Source organism: Arctopsyche grandis, chromosome 11 (assembly GCF_051622035.1).
Source record: "Arctopsyche grandis isolate Sample6627 chromosome 11, ASM5162203v2, whole genome shotgun sequence".
Taxonomy (NCBI): Eukaryota; Metazoa; Arthropoda; class Insecta; order Trichoptera; family Hydropsychidae; genus Arctopsyche; species Arctopsyche grandis.
This window is the reverse complement of record NC_135365.1, coordinates 13,756,896-13,778,548: the sequence shown is the minus strand read 5'-3', so window position 1 is coordinate 13,778,548 and position 21,653 is coordinate 13,756,896. Positions and strand designations below refer to the sequence as shown.

The 21,653-nt window shown below is 34.6% G+C and overlaps 3 protein-coding genes and 1 long non-coding RNA gene across 6 annotated transcripts; 2 read left to right on the top strand and 2 right to left on the bottom strand.

The window, feature by feature from the left end:
• Positions 1 to 285: 285 nt before the first annotated feature.
• Positions 286 to 1,692, top strand: PIG-F (phosphatidylinositol glycan anchor biosynthesis class F). The gene is made up of 2 exons (XM_077441048.1): positions 286 to 412; positions 775 to 1,692. The coding sequence occupies exon 2, from the start codon at positions 784 to 786 to the stop codon at positions 1,495 to 1,497; it is 714 nt and encodes a 237-aa protein (XP_077297174.1). The 5' UTR covers positions 286 to 412; positions 775 to 783; the 3' UTR covers positions 1,498 to 1,692.
• A 1,827-nt stretch (positions 1,693 to 3,519) lies between these two features.
• Positions 3,520 to 6,491, bottom strand: LOC143919190 (uncharacterized). Its single transcript, XR_013261200.1, has 3 exons — positions 6,409 to 6,491; positions 6,185 to 6,266; positions 3,520 to 3,959 (listed from the first exon to the last, which is right to left on the bottom strand). It is a non-coding gene; the product is annotated as an uncharacterized LOC143919190 (long non-coding RNA).
• A 623-nt stretch (positions 6,492 to 7,114) lies between these two features.
• LOC143918540 (migration and invasion enhancer 1) lies at positions 7,115 to 7,821 on the top strand. Of its 3 annotated transcripts, none has more exons than XM_077440476.1 (4): positions 7,115 to 7,190; positions 7,281 to 7,364; positions 7,435 to 7,532; positions 7,658 to 7,821. In XM_077440476.1, exons 2-4 carry the CDS (start codon positions 7,312 to 7,314, stop codon positions 7,819 to 7,821), a joined length of 315 nt encoding a protein of 104 aa, XP_077296602.1. In that variant the 5' UTR covers positions 7,115 to 7,190; positions 7,281 to 7,311. The 3 variants fall into 3 exon arrangements, with proteins under 3 accessions (XP_077296602.1, XP_077296601.1, XP_077296603.1); XM_077440475.1 differs by having other exon boundaries at positions 7,115 to 7,195; XM_077440477.1 differs by having other exon boundaries at positions 7,115 to 7,364; positions 7,439 to 7,532.
• On the bottom strand, positions 7,535 to 11,667 carry mal (molybdenum cofactor sulfurase). Its single transcript, XM_077440474.1, has 7 exons — positions 11,586 to 11,667; positions 11,353 to 11,500; positions 10,300 to 11,110; positions 9,851 to 10,145; positions 9,164 to 9,788; positions 8,206 to 8,627; positions 7,535 to 8,130 (listed from the first exon to the last, which is right to left on the bottom strand). Exons 2-7 carry the CDS (start codon positions 11,426 to 11,428, stop codon positions 7,936 to 7,938), a joined length of 2,424 nt encoding a protein of 807 aa, XP_077296600.1. The 5' UTR covers positions 11,429 to 11,500; positions 11,586 to 11,667; the 3' UTR covers positions 7,535 to 7,935.
• Positions 11,668 to 21,653: the final 9,986 nt, after the last annotated feature.

Sequence of the window (21,653 nt, the reverse complement as noted above, 5' to 3'; positions counted from 1 at the left end):
TAATGATTTATTAATTAATTTATATCATTTTTTTTTTATAAAATTATGTATGGCTGAATCTATTGAATTTTATTTAAATGAAAAGCGTTTATTTATTTTTATCGTGTATTCTTTTTTTACAAAATCATTTCTATGAGTTAAGAACTCTCTGTGAATGATTATAAAAATTATAACCATTTACAAAAAAAGTCTTTCTTTTGACTATAATAGCGCCATGTTTTCATTTTATAATTTCTTTAATAGTGAAAATAGTGTATAAACCAATAACAATTAAATTTCAGCGGTATATGAATATGGCCGATAAAATATTAGTTGCGATTACTGTCAGATATATTTTATCAGACGGTCGGGCTAAATTTTGCACTGATAGATTCATATAGTATGTCAATGCATATTTAAGTACAAAAAGCCGGTATTTAACATTTTTCATTAACAATTTTATTTTGATGTATTTCTTACTACATAGTGTTGATGCATCATCTGTGTATCTGTGTAACCTATTATGTATCGCTACGTGATGCGTCACACTTAGAATTTCAGGAAGGCTTTTATGAATTTGTTTGAAAAAGCCACAGCTATCTCTAAGCTTTTATTTATATCTGTACTATAAAACTACTACTTAGTTAATTCATGATATTTCAAAGCCTTCAAAAGTATATTCTGAAAAATCAATTATTTGTTTTGTGACACTATTTTTGCAAATGAGCGATAATTATCTTGTACTTGATTATATAAATTATTTTATATAACAATTGTGTATTAATTCTGTTTTAGGAATTGATCATGTGGACTGGTAATCTAAACGCCGTTGTGGAACAAAAAAGTCGTGCATCAATAGCGTTCGGATCGGCACTATCGCTGGCTGTAGCTCCGTTGTTGGTAGTTCTATTGTCCCTACGTGATGAGCTACAAGAATTGGGTCACTATTCTTCTGCACACGTTCCATTAGCATTGCTCCTTGCAGAGTCACTCAAATTCGTATTTGCGGCAGCGCGACCTGAAGTTCCCTATCTGAAGGATGCAAAACTTCCAAAGATAAGAAAGGCTACGAAATTTCGCCTCCGGGACTTTTTCAAATGTTTGATTTTCCTTCCCACGTGTGTGGGGGCTTATTTCGTGGCGCTTGTTCTATTCGGTGCTCCGATTATAAATCAATACGAAGAAACCTTCATGCTATCTCTTTTGTTGACGATACTGACAATTTTTCCATCTTGCTTCCATGCCGGAGTCGACCCGACTATGTCCATTTTGACGGGATCTAGAAAATTCAGCGGTGACAAGACGATGGAGACTCTTCAGCAACACATATTTTTAACACTGTTTGGAACATGGTGTGGAGCTATTGCGATTCCTCTGGATTGGGATCGTCCGTGGCAAGCTTGGCCCGTTCCGTGTTGTTTGGGTGCACTCGCAGGATATACCTTCTCCCACATGCTAACTCTTATCAAGCTGCTACCTTTTTTAGCGATGCGCATAGCCAGAAAGACAAAATACTGAAGTATATCTACCGTTCATTTCATTGAATGAAATAGATTTTTTTTTATGTAGCGAAATTGTGATTTTGTTTTTTAAGTTAAGGTATTTATGTAATGTAATGTGTAATTAAACAAGAAAAATAACAATACTTGTTTCAATTCTACATATATAGATATTTTTAATTAGTGTGAATTATTTCGAATTAATTGAAGCTGGAAAATAACACAGAAACAAAAAATAAAAAAAAACACTTCGAGTGGATATTATCAAACTTTACTAAGTTTGACCCATTGAATTCGAATATGATATCGATTTTTGTTGGTTCGCTCCATAGATATATAATACATAGATGGTCCCTGACACGTGATTTTGGTCGGAGATCTTGTCGTCACTAACTGAGGGGTGCGGGGGGTTTAACTAGCGGGGAAGTTGGGAAAAAAAAAGGTTTTTTCCCTACGACGCAGCGGTCGTCGTTTTTTTTACCACTTCCCCGCTAGTTAAACCCCCCGCACCTCCGCATATCTATCGACAAGATCTCCTCAATCAACCTTTCCTACTTAGAAGCTAACTACCTACTGAGAGTTGGACCATGCACTACTTTGTTTGTGCATGGTCCAAAAGGGTGACCGGTTTAGAGCGTGAAGGCGTATCTATGGTATTATATATCTATGGTTCGCTCTCGTTAAATGAGATGAGGAGATCGGCGTCCGGTTTCTATTTGGACAAAAAAATGGGTTCACCATTGTCAGTTGCAATTGTCCTACAAAGCTAAAGAGCAAAAAAAAGGTTGACAATGGTGAACCCATTTTTTTGTCCAAATAGAAATCGAGCGCCGATCTCTAGATACATATTAGTATTTAATAAAATGCGCAAACTTTTTGGATTTAATGATCTAACTCAAAATCAAGTATTGCTGTGCTCAAAGTGAGAATTGGAATCAATAGTCAAGTATTTTTTCTATTGATTGTGATATTTTAATGCTTTAAGGTCTGTTCTGTAAGAACCGACTTCAGCAGGTATCCAGCCGTACGAAAAGTATTCTTTGGTACATTTTGTATGGGTATGTTCATTTCAACCGTCACGTTTACGCCACGGCAGGCTTACAGCAGTACCCGACATTTCCTGTTCATACCTTAAAGGAACGCTTCCACCGCATACGTTGACGCAGGACGCATACGTTGGCGCCGACGTAACGCAATCGTCGTAACGTTGACACAACGTTACATTACGATACTTTGCGTCGGCGCTTCCACCGAATACGTTGACGCAGACGTACAGAGGCGCAACGTTGACCGTTCTACATACTACGTAGCAGTCAGTTCACTGCTTACGAGGATGGTTTCACTACGGGCAAGAAGGGCAATAGCTGCATATATGTTACTCATGCGAATACAGAGAATACGTCAGAGATGGTGGGTGCACCCCATAAATCAAAAGCGTAAAGAGTACGGAGAATACCATAAACTCTGTAAAGAACTGAGGGAATTTCCTGAACGCTACTTCCAATATTTCCGAATGAACAAAGAGCAGTTCGATACCCTACACTCTTTGATACAAAATAAAATACGGAAAGAAAATACGAATTATAGAAAAAGTATATCAACGAAACAACGCTTAGCTGTGACTTTAAGGCTAGATTTTAAATTTATATCTTTTTCAATTTTTATTTACTTATTACTGTCGTTCTCAAAGCTTTTGGAGAGTTCAATAAATAAACAAAGTGTTATAAAATTACATTTATTTTACAAACTAGTCAGACCATATTATTGCAAAGGATATTTTTATATATCTTGCATAGGAACACAATATTATTAAAATACATCATAATATTATTTGAAGACAACAAAACATAAAAGTATTATCGCAAAGGATATTTTTTATATATCTTGCATAGGAACATTTTCAATGGGAACATAGCATTATTAAAAGACATCATAGCATTATTTGAAGACAATATAGCAAAAGTGTTATTGCAACCGTCACCATCAACCTGCAACAATATGCTCGAAAGAACACTCCGATAATTGAAAAAAAAATCACAAGCAACAACCTAGTCTCGGTTGAATTCCTGTGACGATTCCGTGGGACTGGCTGTCGTCTTGTGACTGGGTGTTGTGTTGTGACTGGGTTTTGTGTAGTGACTGGGTATTGTGTTGTGACTGGGTTTTGTGTAGTGACTGGGTATTGTGTTGTGGTTGGGTATTGTGTAGAGACTGTGTGTTGTGTGATGAATGGTGGTCCAACGGGATCCATTATGGACTCTTCCAGCTCGATTGGGATTTCAATTAAATCTACAGGACTTTCATAATTCCCCGTAGATTACCTGAATTCCACATGTGGAATCAGGAATTCCATTTAGCTGTAAAAGGGCCAAGATCTTTTTTTTCCTCCAGCTGATCCACTGGGACATGTTTTTTGTAATCGATAATGTTTTGTAAACCCATCCCGTAGGGATCTCCATCGTTTTTTTAACACATTAACATCTGAAAACAAAAAGAAAAAAATATTGTATATAGTTCTATTTATATATATGCATATGTATGTAGGTAACTAAAAAAAAGTTAAAATTATTGTTTTATTAATAGTTGTTTTTTACTTTTCAGAACATTGGCTACCGGTAATTCGTTTAGATCCATTGCCTTTAATTTTCGGCTGGGAAATACTACAGTATACAAGATAGTGAAAGAAACGTGCAGTGCAATCCAGGAAATTATATACATTCCAAAAAGTACTAATGAATAGTTTGAAAAAACTGCTGTTGATTTTATGAACAAATGTCAGGATCCCCAGTCACCCCCGAAAAGTCAGGATCTATGTATTATAACTATAATAAGAGTGTAGGCGGGGTAGGTATATGTTGACCGTATCCCAGCCTAACGAAACACTGTTGTGCTAGTTTTATAAAGTTTTATTGTTTGCCTTTAGTTGTACAAATGTATTATGTTTGGGCAAAAGTATGTCGTTCAGCGGTCTCTGGATATGGTAGAGTGTCGCTGGCTCGGCATTCAGCTATGTTCAGAAGGTCTCTGGATGCGGCAGTGTGTTGCTGGCTCGTTGTTCGGCTATGTTCGGAAGGTCTCTGGATACGGCAGTGTGTTGCTGGCTCGTCCGGCTGGTTGATCTTCCAAGTCCGCGTAGTGTAGTGGTGGCTGGTCAGGAGCTGTATGTCGACTGGTCTGCTGTTGTGTGTCGACGCTTACTGCTGTGGGTCGACTGGTCTGGTGCTGTGTGTCGACGCTTGCTGCTGTGGGTCGACTGGCGTTGTTTGGGTTGTACCTCCTTTTATAGTGTTTCTGGAATCACCTGATCGATGGTGGGGTTGTTGATGCGTAAGCGAGGAATTTGCTTTTGTCGAGGGGTAGAATTTTCTGGAATGATTGATGGAAGTGGTTGTTGATGCGTAAGCGAGGAATTTGCTTTTGTCGAGGGGTAGAATTTTCTGGAATGATTGGCGCCGTTCCGCTCGATGTAGTTTAATGGTGGCGGCGTGTTTCGACCGTTTTGGTTCCACTCGACTGGTAGGGGCGTTCCGCTTGAGTTTAATATAATGACTGCAGGTGTGCGTCGTCTGGGTTTCGTTCCGCTTGTTTACGTGTGTGAGTTCTGCAAGGAATGTGGTTTGTTGTTGCGGAATATTCTCGAATGTTTCGATGACGATGACGATGACGAGATTCCTACAAGAGTTTTTCGATCGTTTTGATGGCATTAGTAGATGCGAATTATAATTACTTAATGATAGATGTTGGTGGTTACGGAAGCAACAGTGACGGAGGTGTATTTTTAAACTGCCCATTTGGAAAATTGTGGTTGCAAAATAGTCCTGCCATTTCCATACCAGAGGATCGCCCACTACCAGAATCAGAAACCAACTTAAAAGTTTCATTAGTGATTGTAGCGGATGAGGCATTTCTGCTTAAAAATAACATTTTACGCCCCTTTCCTGGTCGCAACGACAAACGAATTTTTTATTACCGTCTATCTAGAGCTAGGATTGTTGAAAATGTTTTTGGTATTACTGCCCACACTTGGAGGATTTTATTAAAAAGAATGGAAGTTTCTGTTGACTTTGCAACTTCAATAACCGTTACATATTGTGCCTTGCACAACTTTATATCGAGTACGAATCCCTCAGCTGACTTATTAGTCCCAAATTATTTGGAACAGCAAATGTAAGGGAGCAGCAACCTAACCCAAATACAGGAAGATTTGCAAGGCCTACTATTCAAACAATGGGAATTCGTAATGCATTTGCCGATTGGTTCATTTCACCAGCAGGTGCAATTCCTTGTCAAAATGAACTCTAATCTATTATATAATTCTTTTGTACGGTCCCACCTCGAATTAGCAAGTGCTGTTTGGAACCCCTCTTATAATGTTAATATTATGGAGGATGAACGAATGAGACGACTGGCATGTTAATGCACGTGTTTATTATATGACAGCTGAAGACAGAGTGAGTAGTGGCTCTCCGAACACAGCCGGGTTGGTCCCCACTCGCAGGAAGGCAACCAAACTCGACCATGTCGTATAAGCGAGCCGCCACAATATTAATAGGCTTACTTACTTTCTATTCTTATGTATTGTATAATCTATTACTATTAAACTATCTGTATTTTAAACTATCTGTACTAATGAGCTATTTTGGTTTTATATACTGTATACTGTTTGCTTATATTTTAAATAAAATAAATAATTTCTATTTACTTACCACAACCGAGAATGGTGGCCACCTCTATCCACAACTCTTCCAAATTTAAGCTCTTATCATACAGAGCAGGTCTCTGCTGAACCTAAAAAAGCCATTAAAAACAAAGTCAAACGAAACGTCAAATGAAGTTCATCACGACTGCGCCATTCAAATTACTTTCAATATTATAAAATAGAGGTGAAGAGATATGAAAATAGTGCGGTAGAGTAGTAAAGTAAACATACCTCAGCAATTAATACTTCTTCGTTCATTTTGACAGTTTACTTCGACATATAGTTGAACGCGTTCGACTCACAACTGCGATAGGAGTCCGTCGACGCGCATCTTCCACAAGTTCCTTATACAGTGTCCAAAACTCTCCTTCGGTTCTTCTATATTTTTTAACATGGGATGCACATCAAAACGCCTCCGTGCTTTTTTATTGCCTTCTTGAGCTTCTTCTTCCAACAACAACGTGATTATACATCATTTTTCGTTCGATAAACGCCGAAACATTTTTGCTGACTTGTATTCTGACGCGTAGCTACGAATGTGTATGCATTCATATTGCAAGTACTCGACAATACGACGTAAGCAATATTGCGCCGTATCGTCATGGCCTGTAATGTATAAGTAAGCCGATTTTGCCTTGCACTCGGCCAAAGTGCTGTAAACGTGACGTGACCGCGACGTGTAGGTAGATATGAATAGAAATGTAATAAAATGACATATTTGAAACGGAGTCGTGCAGTGCCATTAAGTATGAACGGACCTTTAAAATACTTATAATTATCTAGCGAATTTTAAAACAAAAAATATATGGTTTTTACACTTTTTCGTGTTTATTTGGCCTATTTTTTTTATTTTACTACCTTTTGAGGATTATAATCATTGTAAACTTGATTTGGGTCTGTAAATTTTGGGAAAAATATATTTGTTAAATTTCAGTTTATGGCCAAATCATCTGTCAAATCGAGACCAACTGTAATGTTTTGGTAGTAAAATTGTTATTTTCTTGTGTAAATAAGTAAGGTATTAATTTAAAAATTTCACAAAAAAAATGAAATAAATCATCGAACATTACATAATTTAGAAGATAATTTAATTTGATTTTGAGGTTATGGTAGAATTGTCAATTTTTACATAACATGGCCGGGGAAAATACTGGAAAAACTCATGTTACGGTTCACGTTGAATATTGGTAAATACGATTGAAAAAATTCCATCATTAGTTCGTAGCATTATGTTTTTTCATAATCAATATGTTTCAGTAAGATGTGTGACTACGGAGGGTATTGTTTAAAGTTAGCAAAAAAGTTAAAAGAAACGTCAAATGATTTCGACGTTGTTTGTGCTAAAGGAAGACAAGGTATAAAAAACTTTAATTTATTGATTCAGTACTAGTATCACATTTGAAGTTATAAAGAACAGAAAAACAATGCATAAATTGGGTTGTAAATTTTGTGACATTTACAATTTTCATTTTAAATACAGGTTCTTTTGAAGTAGTCATCAATGATGTTCCAGTATATTCCAAGCTTCAGACTATGGCTTTGCCCGATTATGACGAAGTGGTTAAAGTAGCAGTAGCTGCATCGGAAGGTGGCCCTATAACTCAAGTTAAAGTCGAACAACCAATAACGTGCACCATTTCCTAGTCGAATTTGATTTTGTATTGCAAATTCATAAATTTAATACATAAATATGTACAAATAGTATTTAATAAATAAATATATGCGTATTTTCTGCACGCTCAAACCTATGAATAATTTTTATAATATTAATACATCTTCAAAACAATTTAGGATTCTATCATCTTTTTGAATAAAGCTCTCATGTGACAGATATATTCCGAAATTAAGTTTTCCTTGTAATTCTTTAGATATTGTGCGCAATGGCTCAGTCGTCTTTTCACCACTTTCTTGGTCAATACAAATCATTTGACACCTAGTACAAGGTCCTTGAACCTGTAATTAATTGAAAGAATATAGAAAATTGTAAATTTATTATGAATAAAATATGTAATACTATTTAATATTTACCTCAAACATGCTTGAACCGATATTCAACTTCGACCATTTTAATTCATCAAATTCATTATCGGTTTCAACTATGAAATTTCCTCGAAATCTTTTTATTAAATTGTCGATTCTATCGTCGAATTCCTGACTTTTGACTTTATCAGATAACCATTTGATACTAGCAATATTAATTAGTAAATATTGAGCTTGGTTGGATAACGATATAGAAGTTTCGTTAGCGGTTGATTTGTTCTTTTGCTTTCTGTTTTGATCGGCTTGTCTTAAAAGTCGTAGTCCTGGCAAACCCAAAACATCAGTTAACCAATCAGCTATTTCATCGCCACAATCATATCCTTGTACTTTATCACCACACACCTTTGAATGACAAACATCATTATTTGCTAACGTGCTAGAAATGAGTGATGTTGACACGTTTTTTACTCCTAAAGGAAATCAAGTATTTGAGTGTAAGTATATATTTTCTTTCAGAGTATAGTAACCTTTAACAGTGATGTGCTGCTATAGAATGCCAAAATAATTTTATTTCATAGAAATGGTTGCTAGGATAGAAACATTTAAATGTTATAATTAAAAAATCAGTCGAAATCCCGAGATCAAACTTTTGCACAATCACAATACTTGATCCGATGTGGATAAAAAAAAATCTTAAAGGTGTTTCGGGTACTATTTTGTTTGCATATGCATACAAACATATGTACATATGTATAATATACATATGTGCAAGTAGTTTGCTTTTGTTGTGATTCATCATCTTGAGTCGATACAAGTCGTCATGTGCGGAGTGGAGTAGTGAGGATAATTTGATAGGTTTGACGCCAATTCATGGGATCCTACACCATTCATTAAGTCATGGCTCAAAAGTCCCCGTCATACAGCAGATGATAAACGAGTGATACCCGTCACGAGAGCGGGTTAATAGAATTTTAGCAGCACATCACTGATCTTAACCATTAATTACCTGGGAATGTTAATGTTAGGATGTTATTTTCCAAATCGATAATTGGTGCAATGAGACACATTCTCGTGTCCTGTTTTTGGGTCAACGCAACTCCCGATTCATTTACTATCATCCAATCTCTATCATATTTCAATCCTTTATGACAGATCTCCCAACGGTGTTCAACTTTAAAAGCTGCACACGATTTAATCGGATATATGTAAATTTGTTTAAGGATACCTTTTTTCTTAAATTCTTTCAACATTGTAGACACCGCATTGGAATTATCTGTAGTTTTTTCAAGTTTTATTTCATCAGGAATACTCAGCGATGGTACAAACATTTTCAAATTTTCCTCATTGTTTGCAATTTTGTGAAAAAATGGAGAACCTTCAACAAAACACCGCACAACCATATCGAGTAGCTTATCTACATCTTTTTGCGTCGACATATATCCAAAAGATACGCGTAACGATCCAGTTGGCACTCCGTTAATAAGATCGTTATTATCACCACATTTGTGTCCTGCTTTGTGGTGTTTCAACAGTTGCTCATTCGACAGGTTTAAATGTCTTTGACAAGCTCCCGGATTGCAGAAACAACCCGAACGAAGTATAATGTCGAATAATTCTGCCATGTGAACGACCTAAGTATATATTAGTTAGTAAATTTTAGGTGCTATGATGTGCAAAATATATAATTGTTTACCTCTGCGTAACCAATGAAGTCTCCAGTATTTCGGATTATGTTAAAGTTTACTATGCCACCTTGTAAATTAGGATCATCGTAAGATGAGTCTGCATAAACGACAAATACAGGTTCACCGTTGTGATGATGGAGAGATTTCATTCGCCTGTAAAGGTGTTGGGCCAAGTTGAATGTGTAGAGTGATACTGAGTCCATGAAGTTGTCGCTAACTTTTCTTGGTATAATTCTTTGCAAAGCGTCAAATCCATGTTTTATAGCCAATATGGATAAAAATGGAATTGTTCCATCCTCAAATCTGTAAGAGAAATCATATATGTACTAGTATTTATTGAATAGTATTTTTAAATCTTTTTTTAGCAGTCAAAATCAGACAATAAGTATTTGCTACTTAAATTGTATTAATCTTTACAACTAGGCTAAAGTAAGTTTTAGTATAAATATACAGAAACCTTTCGTGAATAATGCTTCGTTTGACGTGATAGTTTTCTTTGCTCATTGCAATTTCAACTGTACCCCCTCCATAGTAAGTTTTATTCGCAAGCAATGCAGAACTGGTATTCTTAACGAGAAGTGCCCCGAGACCTGTTGGATAGCCGAAAATTTTATAGAATGATATGCAGACAAAGTCCGGCTTGTAAACATTTAAATTTAATGTGTTTGTCGAGACAAAAGCAGCAGCATCTAAGAAAACTGCCCATTCGCTGAACTTTTTATTTATCTTTTTCTCAGTAAATTTGTTTAATGCTCCATCCTGAACGAGGTTGATCCATTTCAGAGGATATTTGTACCCACTGAAATTACATTGTGCTGGATATATAAATAATGCTCGTTCTGCGTCACTAGTCTTAAAATCATTCCCATCTTTCCCACAAGACATATTTTCTATCAAATCATTCCTAGATATCCCGACCAAGTCAGCAGATTTAGAGATGGCAACATCTCGCATTCCGAGGACTGAAGTATGATTATCGTGAAGATATATAAAAGCTCCTGATTCAACGTCGTTTCCATTATTATATACAAAAGACTCCGCTGTTAATTTCAGAGCTGCCGTTGCTCCCGATGTGAATATAACGCTGTACTCTGAATCATCCGTTTTGAAGTGGTTCAGTATTTGAAATCTGACTTGGTCCACACAGTCATTTGTGTATTTGCTCGTGTGTGGATTTGGGTAGAGATTTTCGGACAAGTCTTTGGTAATGCTTTTAATTTGTGTTTCAGGACACAGAGCAGCGCCGGCATAGTCCAGATACGTTTTATCTGCAATGTATTGTTTAAATGTAAGAATGTGACAAAAAGTTTTTACAATAGAGAGATATCATTCATTCAAATAATAAATAACATTATGTTAAGTATTGAACAAACAAGATATAATACAACAATTGAAACACTAACAGTCGACCATACGATATAATTGATTTTATCTAGAAACTCGTTATTAATTGTATTTGAATACATTTATTGAACTATCTACATATATAATATAGAAAAAAATACTTTACTATGTAGTCTTTTGAATTCGTTTGAAATATTCTGCAACTCATCTTTATTAAATATGTTGTCGTAATTATCTGTCATTTTTTGTACTTCGAATAAGTGATTACATCAAGTTTTAAGGTCACTCAAGCATGTCACTCATGCAAGTAAATCCTTGAAATAGGGTATAGAAATATTAAACATGCACATATTTTTAATTTTATAAGAATATGAAAAACTTAATGAGATATCAAATTACCATTATAATTAAACAAGAAGTTCAAAACAATTTTCCCAAAGTAGCAACAGTACAACTTCTATGACAGCAAGTCGTTGAATGAAAAATAATCATAAGATAACATTTAAAATTAATTGTAGACATCTATGATTTACAAATAGTATTTTTATTATGTTGCTTTACACTTTTATACACAGATGTCTATTATCAATCAAATTAATTTAAAATTCCAATAAATAACAGTTACATTGTATGTAGGTTAAACAAAGTTGACCCAAACTCATTCTTCAGGAAGATTTATGGGATTAGATTCTTCTCTACTTTTCAAGATAAATAGTCGAATGTAATACTAGAGGCAATACACATATAGCATAAAATCTTATGAAATACACATCTTTTTACAAATAATTTTCTGTAAAAAAAATTATACATACTATACGTATATTTTTCTTCGGTCTCCGTGACGAGCCGGAATGTTAAATTACAGAAAACGCAAATATCGGAAGGCAAAGATCGAAAATTGAAAGATCTTAAGTCGAAAGATAAAAAAAAGGGTGCATGGTAAACGGTACATACTCACGTACATACCCACTTAATTTGCGCGAGCAGGATACAACAGCAACAAGAGGAACAGGCTTTTCCTCCCGTATTAATGTACGCGCGCAGAATACGGGAGGAAAAGCCTGTTCTTCTTGTTCCTGTTGTACCCTGCTCGCGCAAATTAAGTGAGTATATACGTGAGTATGTACCGTTACCATGCACCCTTTTTTTTTGATCTTTCGATTTTCGATCTTTGCCTTCCGATATTTGTGTTTTCTGTAATTTAACATTCTGGCTCGTCACGTAGACCCATTTTTCTTACAACCAGAAGACTGTCTCCAAATGTAATTAAAATCATTGTATCTATTTCGGGGAAAAGTACTGTAAATACATTCAGATCAAATATTTATATAGGACACTAAGGACGCAGACACACAGCCGTACGATTCAGTGTGTTCTTACCATAAGAGTTATAACTGTCCTGTTAAAAGTGGACTAAATTGACGATAGAATTATAGGATGGGAGGCTATGTTTTGACCGTTTCTCAGCCCATAGAAACTCGTTTGATTTTTTAAGAGGATATTTATTTATGTTAAGTATACAAGTATCATTGTATGTACGGTGAAGGGGGTAGTTACTCAGCTTCAGAGGAGTGGGCTGGCTGAACTCCAAAGGCTCAATTGCCCGTTTGGGGCTGGTGTCATAGTTTATATCATGGTCGGTTGTGCAATGCGTAGCTTGGCTGGTGAGATCATGTTCTAGATGTTGTTTGTATGACGAGTAAAAGGCCAAAGAAACGGTCAATTTCTTAGAAAAAGTCATCAGTTTTCGATGCAAAAAAGGTTGGGAAAAATGCCCTTTCTACGAGATCAACAATAGAGAATGTAACGGAAACCACACGTAGCCTATGTAAGTCTTATGATGAGATCATGCTCTCGGGGGTTTCTATGGGTTCGAGGTTGTGTATGAATTGTGTCTTTGCCCTTGTGTGAACGAAGATGTTTCAAGTAAGGTCGCCTCTGAATGCTCGTATAGGAACGCGATGATGCAATTGTGTTTTATGGGGAAATAGATGAGATCATCGACCTCGTTTCAGGATCATACAATTTGTACTACTTCCTACAGAATAATGTCTACTTCACCAGTTTGCGAAATTGAGTTGAAAATCACTAGCTTAAAGTATTCCAAGGCGTAACCCAATATAATAAGCGATGCATAAATCATGATAGCGTTATTTTCTTTCTCGTTGCAAAGCGAGCAGATGAGAGAGGACGATATATGCATATTGTAATATGTCGGTATGGGGTTTTGGATGCCATGGGGCTTCACGGGCGTATAACGAAGGTAAAGTGCACATTTGTGTGGCACGGTGAACCGGCGACGAATGATCCGAGGGTCTGAAAGTGTCGCGCAATGAAGTTAGCAAAATGGAATTAATTGCTTTCAGAGGAGAGGCTTTTAGTAGCTTTTATCAGGTGAGAAGTGGAGGAGTGTCGGCGAGAAAAGTAGATACATTATTCACGGGGATAAATCGGCCAGCCGGCTGCCTATACACGCCGGATGTGAGCGAGTATACACAAAAGCGTCCGGAAAATCTCCGACAAAACAAGTCGAAACTCGGAGAGGCTTTATCGCGAACTCGGTATACACTAACCGGGGGGGGGGGGGGGGGGAAATGGAAGTTCTTTTGTTGGAGCGAATTTTCGTTTTAATTATTCCGCACGCCCCGTGCATATTTCATGTGAGATTATTCACTGCGACGACGACGACGATATGGCCGAAGGGCTGACGATGCAAGTACCCACCGAATAGCACATCTGATACATTCGTATGTTTTAATAAATACATACATATATTATGAGTCTTTAAGTCTTTAAGGCACGGTCGTAATGTCGAAAAATTATCTCGGCACTAGGTATAAGAATTTCTAAAAGATCAAAGCCCATTCATGTTTTTATGAAGCTTCGCCCTTTAGGGCAACTTCCACACATACATATGTACATATATACATATGGACGTACATATACTAAAACAGAGATTCGATCTTTAAGAGGGCTGTACACCCGAAACCTTAATTTTGTTACCGTTCCTTTCTTCGATATATATATATTGAGTGTATGTATATATTGCGTGAATGAATGCGACAATATATATCAATATATATATTGAGTGAATGCGACAGTTGCGCTTCGACCAGATAAAACGTGTTTTAAATTGACAAAATCGAGGTTTCGTATTCTACTATTTTCTCCTCCAAAACTGGACCAATTTTTAAAAAAATTTCATCATCGGTATGAGAAATATATTTTCTGTGCATCTATCGGCGTATTTTTTTTTAAATCGACCGTTAAATAACCACGCTAGACTCTTTTCGTGGGTGTAAAAAAGAGGCGATTTTATAGATGTTTGGCGGCTCCTGGCTCCTATAAAAAATAATGAATCAAAAAAATAAAACGATAGATGCACCTCAATGGTGGATATCCATAGAATATTAAAAAATAATTTCTCTAGTACCATAATTGAGGTAGGGAGAAGTATAGTACGTTTGTATGGACAATGCGCTGCTGTCCAGCCCTCTTAATGAGTTCATATATGATAACTTTTCGAATATTTTCAAAGATTATCTTTTTATGGTAGGCTTATCTTAAAGAAAATCAAAGAAAAATATTTCAAATCAGCAACATAGTTCAGTGGCTGGTAGGGATTGCAATACCGGTATCAGCGCCGGCCTTACACCCAATGGCCTCGGGCAATTTTTTTTAAACACCCTTAGAAAAAATGTCGCCTTTGGCGCTCTAATCTAAAATTTTGTATGGCTTTTGGCGCTCTAATTTTAAAATTTAAAGCGGCATTGACGCATCGAGCGGCGCCCTAACTTATTTGGCGCCCTTGGCCGCCGCCTAATCTAGCCCCCCCCTAAAACCGGCCCTGACCGGTATACTAGTAAATCGTCAAAATTTCGCAATCGGTAAATACCGGTAAATTTAAAAATATATCGGTAATTACCAGAAGCTATTTTATCGCGAATTACGTACATACATACGCATTTAATAGCATGCAGTATAGTATACGGTGTTGGTGTGCTGTTTATGAAAAATTAATTTTACAAAAGCGTAATTGAAAAATTCGTGTCTAAAAAGCGAAAATTCGACTTAATGTATTAATAATAATAAAATTCGTTTTAAAAAATATTATTTATTTTTATACACAGCACACCCAACATCAACACCACTGTAATTCATTGTGGTTTACAGGTAGTAGAAAAAATAATTTACCGTTTACCGGTTTATGAAATTTGACGGTAAATTGCAATCCCTAGTGGCTAGCGTATAATGCTAACAATCGAGGGGTCACCGGTTTCAGCCCTGATCCAATGTTATTGGCTAGACTTTCGATATACCATGTGACTGGGTCGATCGTTTCCGATCAGAGTTTGTCGATTTATCTGATTACGTTGTTGAAACGGTTCCTAGCAAATTAGCCACATACTCTCACTTGTCACCATTTAAATTAAATTTCAAAATTTATAATAATAATGATATAAATTTAAATAAAGTACATATGTACAAATTTGGCCATAGGTGTCGCTTTGGGGCAAAACCCATAACGGCACGCACCATAGTAAATGAAAATTTAATTAAAAATAAAACATTTTTTAATATTATCCGTCTACAAAAATCTGGTCTTTATGAAAAGATTAGATTAATAAGGTTTTGGGTAATGATAATATTATAAATTTATATAGACATATGTACATATGTATGAATTTGACCATTGTTGTCACCCTGGGGAACATCCCGTAATGAGACCATGGCAAAAAAATTTTTTTTTGAGTTGTAAGATTTTGCAAAGCTCACATATTTAACTGGTCGTTTCAAATTAGTTTAACAAATACTGATTATATTTAAAGTTAATCTTATAAGAAAATAAGAAAAAAACGTCCTATTTTTTATATATTTATATCTATATTTTGTTTTTTAACCCTACTTACAGTTAAAGTATTCTTTTTATTTGTAGTATTATATGTAACTATGGGCATTACAATTTCTTATTATATAACGATCAAAATATTTAAGTAATAGCTTATTATTTAATTTATTAGGTACATAACACGCAAACACATTGTTACACTGTTTCTGACACTCATCCATTCCAATTCATTTAACATACTCTTAAATGTACATATGTATGTATATATTGTAAGTACATTTAATATATGTCTAATTGCCTTATTTTGAATCTTATCTAACCTATCCACGTCCGACCCACATAATAGATTCAAAATTGTGGCACAATATACCATACATAATACATATGTTATGTGGTCGGACAATGGTATTATATATTAATATATTAAAATTTTACTTTAAATATTCTTTAACTTACATAATAGACAGAATTTCCTCGTCTTTTGCTTTATGATATGATTTGAGTGAAACTTGAAATTTAGCCTAATCGATATATGTATATGTAACCCATCATGATGGGGAAGAATTCGCACGGGCCATAAACGATGTCTGCCCATGGTAGTCGCCTACGTCCGAATACGGATTCGGCATTAGAAGAAGAAGATATGTATCTACCTACATACATATATATTTATATCTACATACATATATATGTATATCTACAAACATATATATGTATATCTACATACATGCATATATACCTACATACATATGTATGTATATATATTTTTTTTAATTTAAATTTATATTTTCCCAAGATACCATTACGGGTTGCTCCTGAGCGACACTTATGTTATTAAACTTGCACATATCTAAATTTTGAAATCATATTCAAATAGTGGTAACATACTGGGTTGGATGGTTTTGCCAGTGTGATGAGGAACCTTTGCAAAAATGAAATCAGATAAATTGGCAAACTCTGATAAGAAACGATCAGACGAGAGATTACTGGGTTCGATCCCGTGCTAATATTTAATACAGCTGGTTAAACGTGGACTCCAAGTCGATCGTTTCTTATCGCAGTTTGCTAATTTATCTGATTTTCTTTGTTGAAACGGTTCCTCAAATTGGTAAAAATCATCCTACCCGCTGTCACAAACATCTGAATTTGATTTATGTACAAGTCTAAGTCCATAGATGTCTTAATGGATTAATGAATTAATTGTTAATTTCGTGTTCTCCAGCCTCTCGAAATAAAGTGATTTATGTAATAAAAATTCTGCAATGTTTGTAATTAATTGTCTAGGAAGGCGCATTGTGGTTTACCTGTCAGGCCTTCCTGGTATGTATCTACATATGTAAAAAAAATAATTTGCGTGTGCATCTACATATTTATTTTATTTTTTACATATATTCCAGGAAGGCTTTACAGGTAACCCCAATGCGCCTTCCTCGCCAATTACAAACAATGCAGCATTTTTTTTTATTATACAAGTCGCTGAATTACGAGACACTGAAAAACTCGCAAATTAACGAGACATCTATGACTTGTACACAAATTTTATTGTCCATTAATCAATCTCAAATAGTGGTGACATAGTAGGTAGGAAGGATATTTAGCCAATTTTACCGGGAACCGTTTCAACAATGAAATCAGAGAAAATTGGCAAACTCTGATAGGAAACGATCGAGATGGATCGATGCTAAGCAGAAGCTTAACGACCGAGCTATGCTGCTGTATATATGTATGTATATGTATATACATGCCTGCATGAGTATTAATATATTATTATTTGTATGATTAAATATAATTAGCTATTAAGCTATATTTTTCATAAATAAATAAAGTTGGTAGGGAAATGTAAAAATATGTACTGTTGTTGTTTTTTTTTTTATTTTTAATAAAATGAGCAAAAGGATAAAAATATTTAATTTAAAATTAATTAATTTAGTACTTATGTATATCTCTTCATCAAATTAATTTAATGATATTCACAACACGTTTTTCACAGATGACATATGAGAAGGAGGGGGGGTGTCAGAGGTCGAACGTGTCGCGTGTCACAGAATTGACATGTCGGCTATAAAATTCGATGACAAGGGTGGGGTTTTTTTGCGGTAGGGCCGTATCGGCACAAGGCGGGCACTTTGGCTCAACCCTAATTAATTTAAACGTTCATAACCTGGCTAATGGTATACGCCATAATCGCGTTACGTGTCCCGACAATGGACCGATGGGCCGGGCTCGATAAGGCCATAAAAGGGAACGACGCGGTCCCTTCGGAAAATTGTTGTTTTTCATATATTTTTCCTCGTCGGAAGACAACATACGATCGAATCACTTCATTAAAATTCATACATCATACATACATTTTTAATATACTATGAACGATAGTCGATAAAAAAATGTTGATGACTTTCATACCGACATACATACATGCAATTAAAAATTTTATATACGGAGACGTATTAACGATCGCTTTAGAGTATATTTTTTATAATTATGCTTTCTGCTTAATGAATTGTTTCATTTATTATCCATGTCCTCGTTGTTGTGCATACGCAGAGCGGACGAAAGAGCACTGTTTGAGCATCATCATTTTTAATGCTCATTCGAGCACTTACATTAATTTCCTTGTCCACACGCTACCGCTCGTTATAATATTAATGCACCCGGATGAAATTATTCCTTCGGGAGTTCAAATATATCCAGAGCTGCAACAACTGCTGACCGCACATAACGACAGGTACGCGTTATTGCTGAGCTCACTGTGATGATGTCAGTCGATAAAACGGCGTGGACCAGATACGCTTCTAATTTTATAGGAAATTTCTAGACAGGTACACACATAAAAGTGTGTTTTTGAACGGCCATCCTTGAGCTTAATCAATTTTAATTCAATCAATCAGACAATGTATGTATGTATGTATCCGAAACAAGGGGTATTGTCACGATTCAAAAATAAAATACTTAAAATTATTGGTCAACAATACAGCTACATACATCTTCGTTAGATGAGAATATTATACAGTATACAGAAAACCAAGGCATTGGCAACGGGACATCTGCCAAGGACGCAAAAATGTGAAGAGCACTCGAAGCGTGTAGCAAAAGTTCACAAAAACCTCAAGAAATAATGAGAAAATTAAATTAATATAAGGGCTTATTGTATAACAGTGTAAATAAAATTTTATAAATGTTTCATAATCCAGAAAAAGCAAAATATAAAAGGAAGAGAATGACAGATGAACTTGCGGATGATGAATCACTGAGTTTAAATCTTGTGTTACAGCGTTATATGTATTACAGATGCTGTAACAATACAATTGGAAGAACGCTTTCACTGCACTCGACAGATTGCGGAAGAATTCCATTTTTTGATCAGGAAAGGCTTAATTTCATTATCAATAGAATAATTAAAAGAAAAATGAATTGTAGGCGGCATAGCCAGAAATAGACAAATATATGTTACTTAATGAACTGAAATGTTTTAAATAACAATAAAAACATATATAAAGTAAAAATTAAGATCCGAGCACTTCTTATTATTAGAAATCGGGTTGCTGCCATAAAATAACAATAGATCTCTCCATTATCCGAGAAAGCAGGAGAGCAAAAAAAAAATGGTTGACAATAGAAATTGGCGATAGTGAACTATTTTTTTAGCCGTCAAGCATCTTGTCCGCCGGTGCTTACTTATCATATGGCTATTTTGAATGTACTGAGCGAGTGGGATTGACAAGAATATTATTCAAATATTAAAGAAGCTATGTATATGCATATTTCTGACAATGCCAGCGACAATAGTCACGCCGAAAAAGTTTCAGTAAATTAAGATTAATCAAAAAGTATTTGAGATCTGTTAGTAGTCAAGATCGCACTTCTAATTTGTCTTTTGTCAATAGAACATAATTTTGCTTATTTAAAAGCGAGAAAAATAAAACTAAAGATGTGTTTTTTTATATAAATTTTAAGTATGAATAGATAAATTTGTACCTCGAATTAATGTAATGTTTTATTATAAATTTATGTTTTACATTTTTATTGTTCAAAAAAAAAAACTATTTAACTATTAAAAATACATAAAGGAGCTCTTATTTGATATTTGCCAAGGGCGCCAAAATCATTGGTACGGTACTGTATATAGAGAAAGCTCAAAATCAGAATTTCCACGTTTAGAGGATGAAACATGCTTTGTGAAATTATGGCGGAATGCGTTACAGGTAAAATTTAGTGAAATTATTGCTTTGTTGATTAAGAAGTACAAATTCATCTGCCATGTTTAAATATAGAGGTATTAAATGTGATATTATAAAAAAAATATCGGATTAATTGTTGACGTCATTGTCTTTATCATTAGAAAAAACAAACAGTGCCTTTCAAAGTTATTTATGAGTTTTTGAGCTCTTTTTACTATTATACTATGTGTTACAGTCCAAGTGTTTACTTCGGTTTGTTCATGAACATACTAGTTTGTTTAAACATAAACTATTTGTTATTGGTTGTGTTCAAGTGCTAACAGTAAAAAGCTATTTTAAAATAGACTCACCAGGTGTCACATGAAGTCAAAACTATTGATGTTGCAAAGCCTTTGGGATGTAATATTGGACGTGTGTTTCCATTTATGATATAATAACATAAACATATAAACTATGTTAATAGTTCATATGAACAATAAAAAGAATTTAATAATCAAATTAAATGTTTTATACATTATTTCCATAACTTTGACGCAGTACTGTGGATTGAAAATAAGTCACCAAGGTAAACTAATTACACTGAGCAACAAAAAAAAAAATCACGTTTTTTATTTACTGTAGCGGGGACTAATCAATCTTTATTTAGTTTGACCCACTAAATTTGAATATGGCAATGATTTTTATTTCTATCTTCTCATTTATGAGGTGAGAATTGCGCGTTTAAAAAAATGAGCAATTTTTACAATTTTTTGACTCTTGCAGTGTTTAACTCAAAATCTAATATAGTATAGCTGTGCCAAAAGTAAGTATTGTTATCAATAGTCGGGTGCTTTTTCTATTGATTGTAATTTTTTATTGCTTTAAAATATAAATGTAAATTAAAATAAATCAAGCGAATTTTAAAAGTCAAAAATATACATTTTTTTACAATAAATTCAATGGGTTAAATTCAGTAATGATTGATTAGTCTCCACTCCGTTAATTTTTACTTTATCTACATACATATGTACGTAGTACTTTATCTACATACATATATACAATATATGTATATATATACATATATACAATATAAGTTTACTTTATCTACATACATATATACAATAGATGAAGTGATTATGCGAAAATTACAACTCGAGATTTTGACTGATTCGTACTCAGAATTGATCACTGATTTTTTCAAATTTTTAAATTGACCGGAAATGGCACCTCCCCTTATAGGTGTCCTTTTTTTAAATAAAATTATCTCCCAAACCGCTAACTGAATCGGATTTAAATTTTTTTAGATGTAATAGAAATTTTAAATTTTATAACTTAATATTTTTACCTGAACCGGAAGTAGTACTTTTACTCTAGAGAACCGAGGTTTTTTATGTTTTTCTCATAAATCTTTTAGTTTATTGAACTGAAATTTCATATATAGAAGTTTAAGCTTAATACCAA

What these genes read in the sequence shown, in the direction of transcription:
- PIG-F (XM_077441048.1), top strand. Translation starts at nt 784, where the DNA reads ATGTGGACTGGTAATCTAAACGCCGTTGTGGAACAAAAAAGTCGTGCA.
- mal (XM_077440474.1), bottom strand. Translation starts at nt 11,428, where the DNA reads ATGACAGATAATTACGACAACATATTTAATAAAGATGAGTTGCAGAAT. An exon ending in CGAAGCATTATTCACGAAAG is followed by an intron (nt 10,146 to 10,299) that starts GTTTCTGTATAT and finishes TTTCTCTTACAG; the next exon opens with ATTTGAGGATGGAACAATTC. An exon ending in ACTTCATTGGTTACGCAGAG is followed by an intron (nt 9,789 to 9,850) that starts GTAAACAATTAT and finishes ATATATACTTAG; the next exon opens with GTCGTTCACATGGCAGAATT.
- LOC143918540 (XM_077440476.1), top strand. Translation starts at nt 7,312, where the DNA reads ATGGCCGGGGAAAATACTGGAAAAACTCATGTTACGGTTCACGTTGAA. An exon ending in ACGGTTCACGTTGAATATTG is followed by an intron (nt 7,365 to 7,434) that starts GTAAATACGATT and finishes AATATGTTTCAG; the next exon opens with TAAGATGTGTGACTACGGAG. An exon ending in TTGTGCTAAAGGAAGACAAG is followed by an intron (nt 7,533 to 7,657) that starts GTATAAAAAACT and finishes TTTTAAATACAG; the next exon opens with GTTCTTTTGAAGTAGTCATC.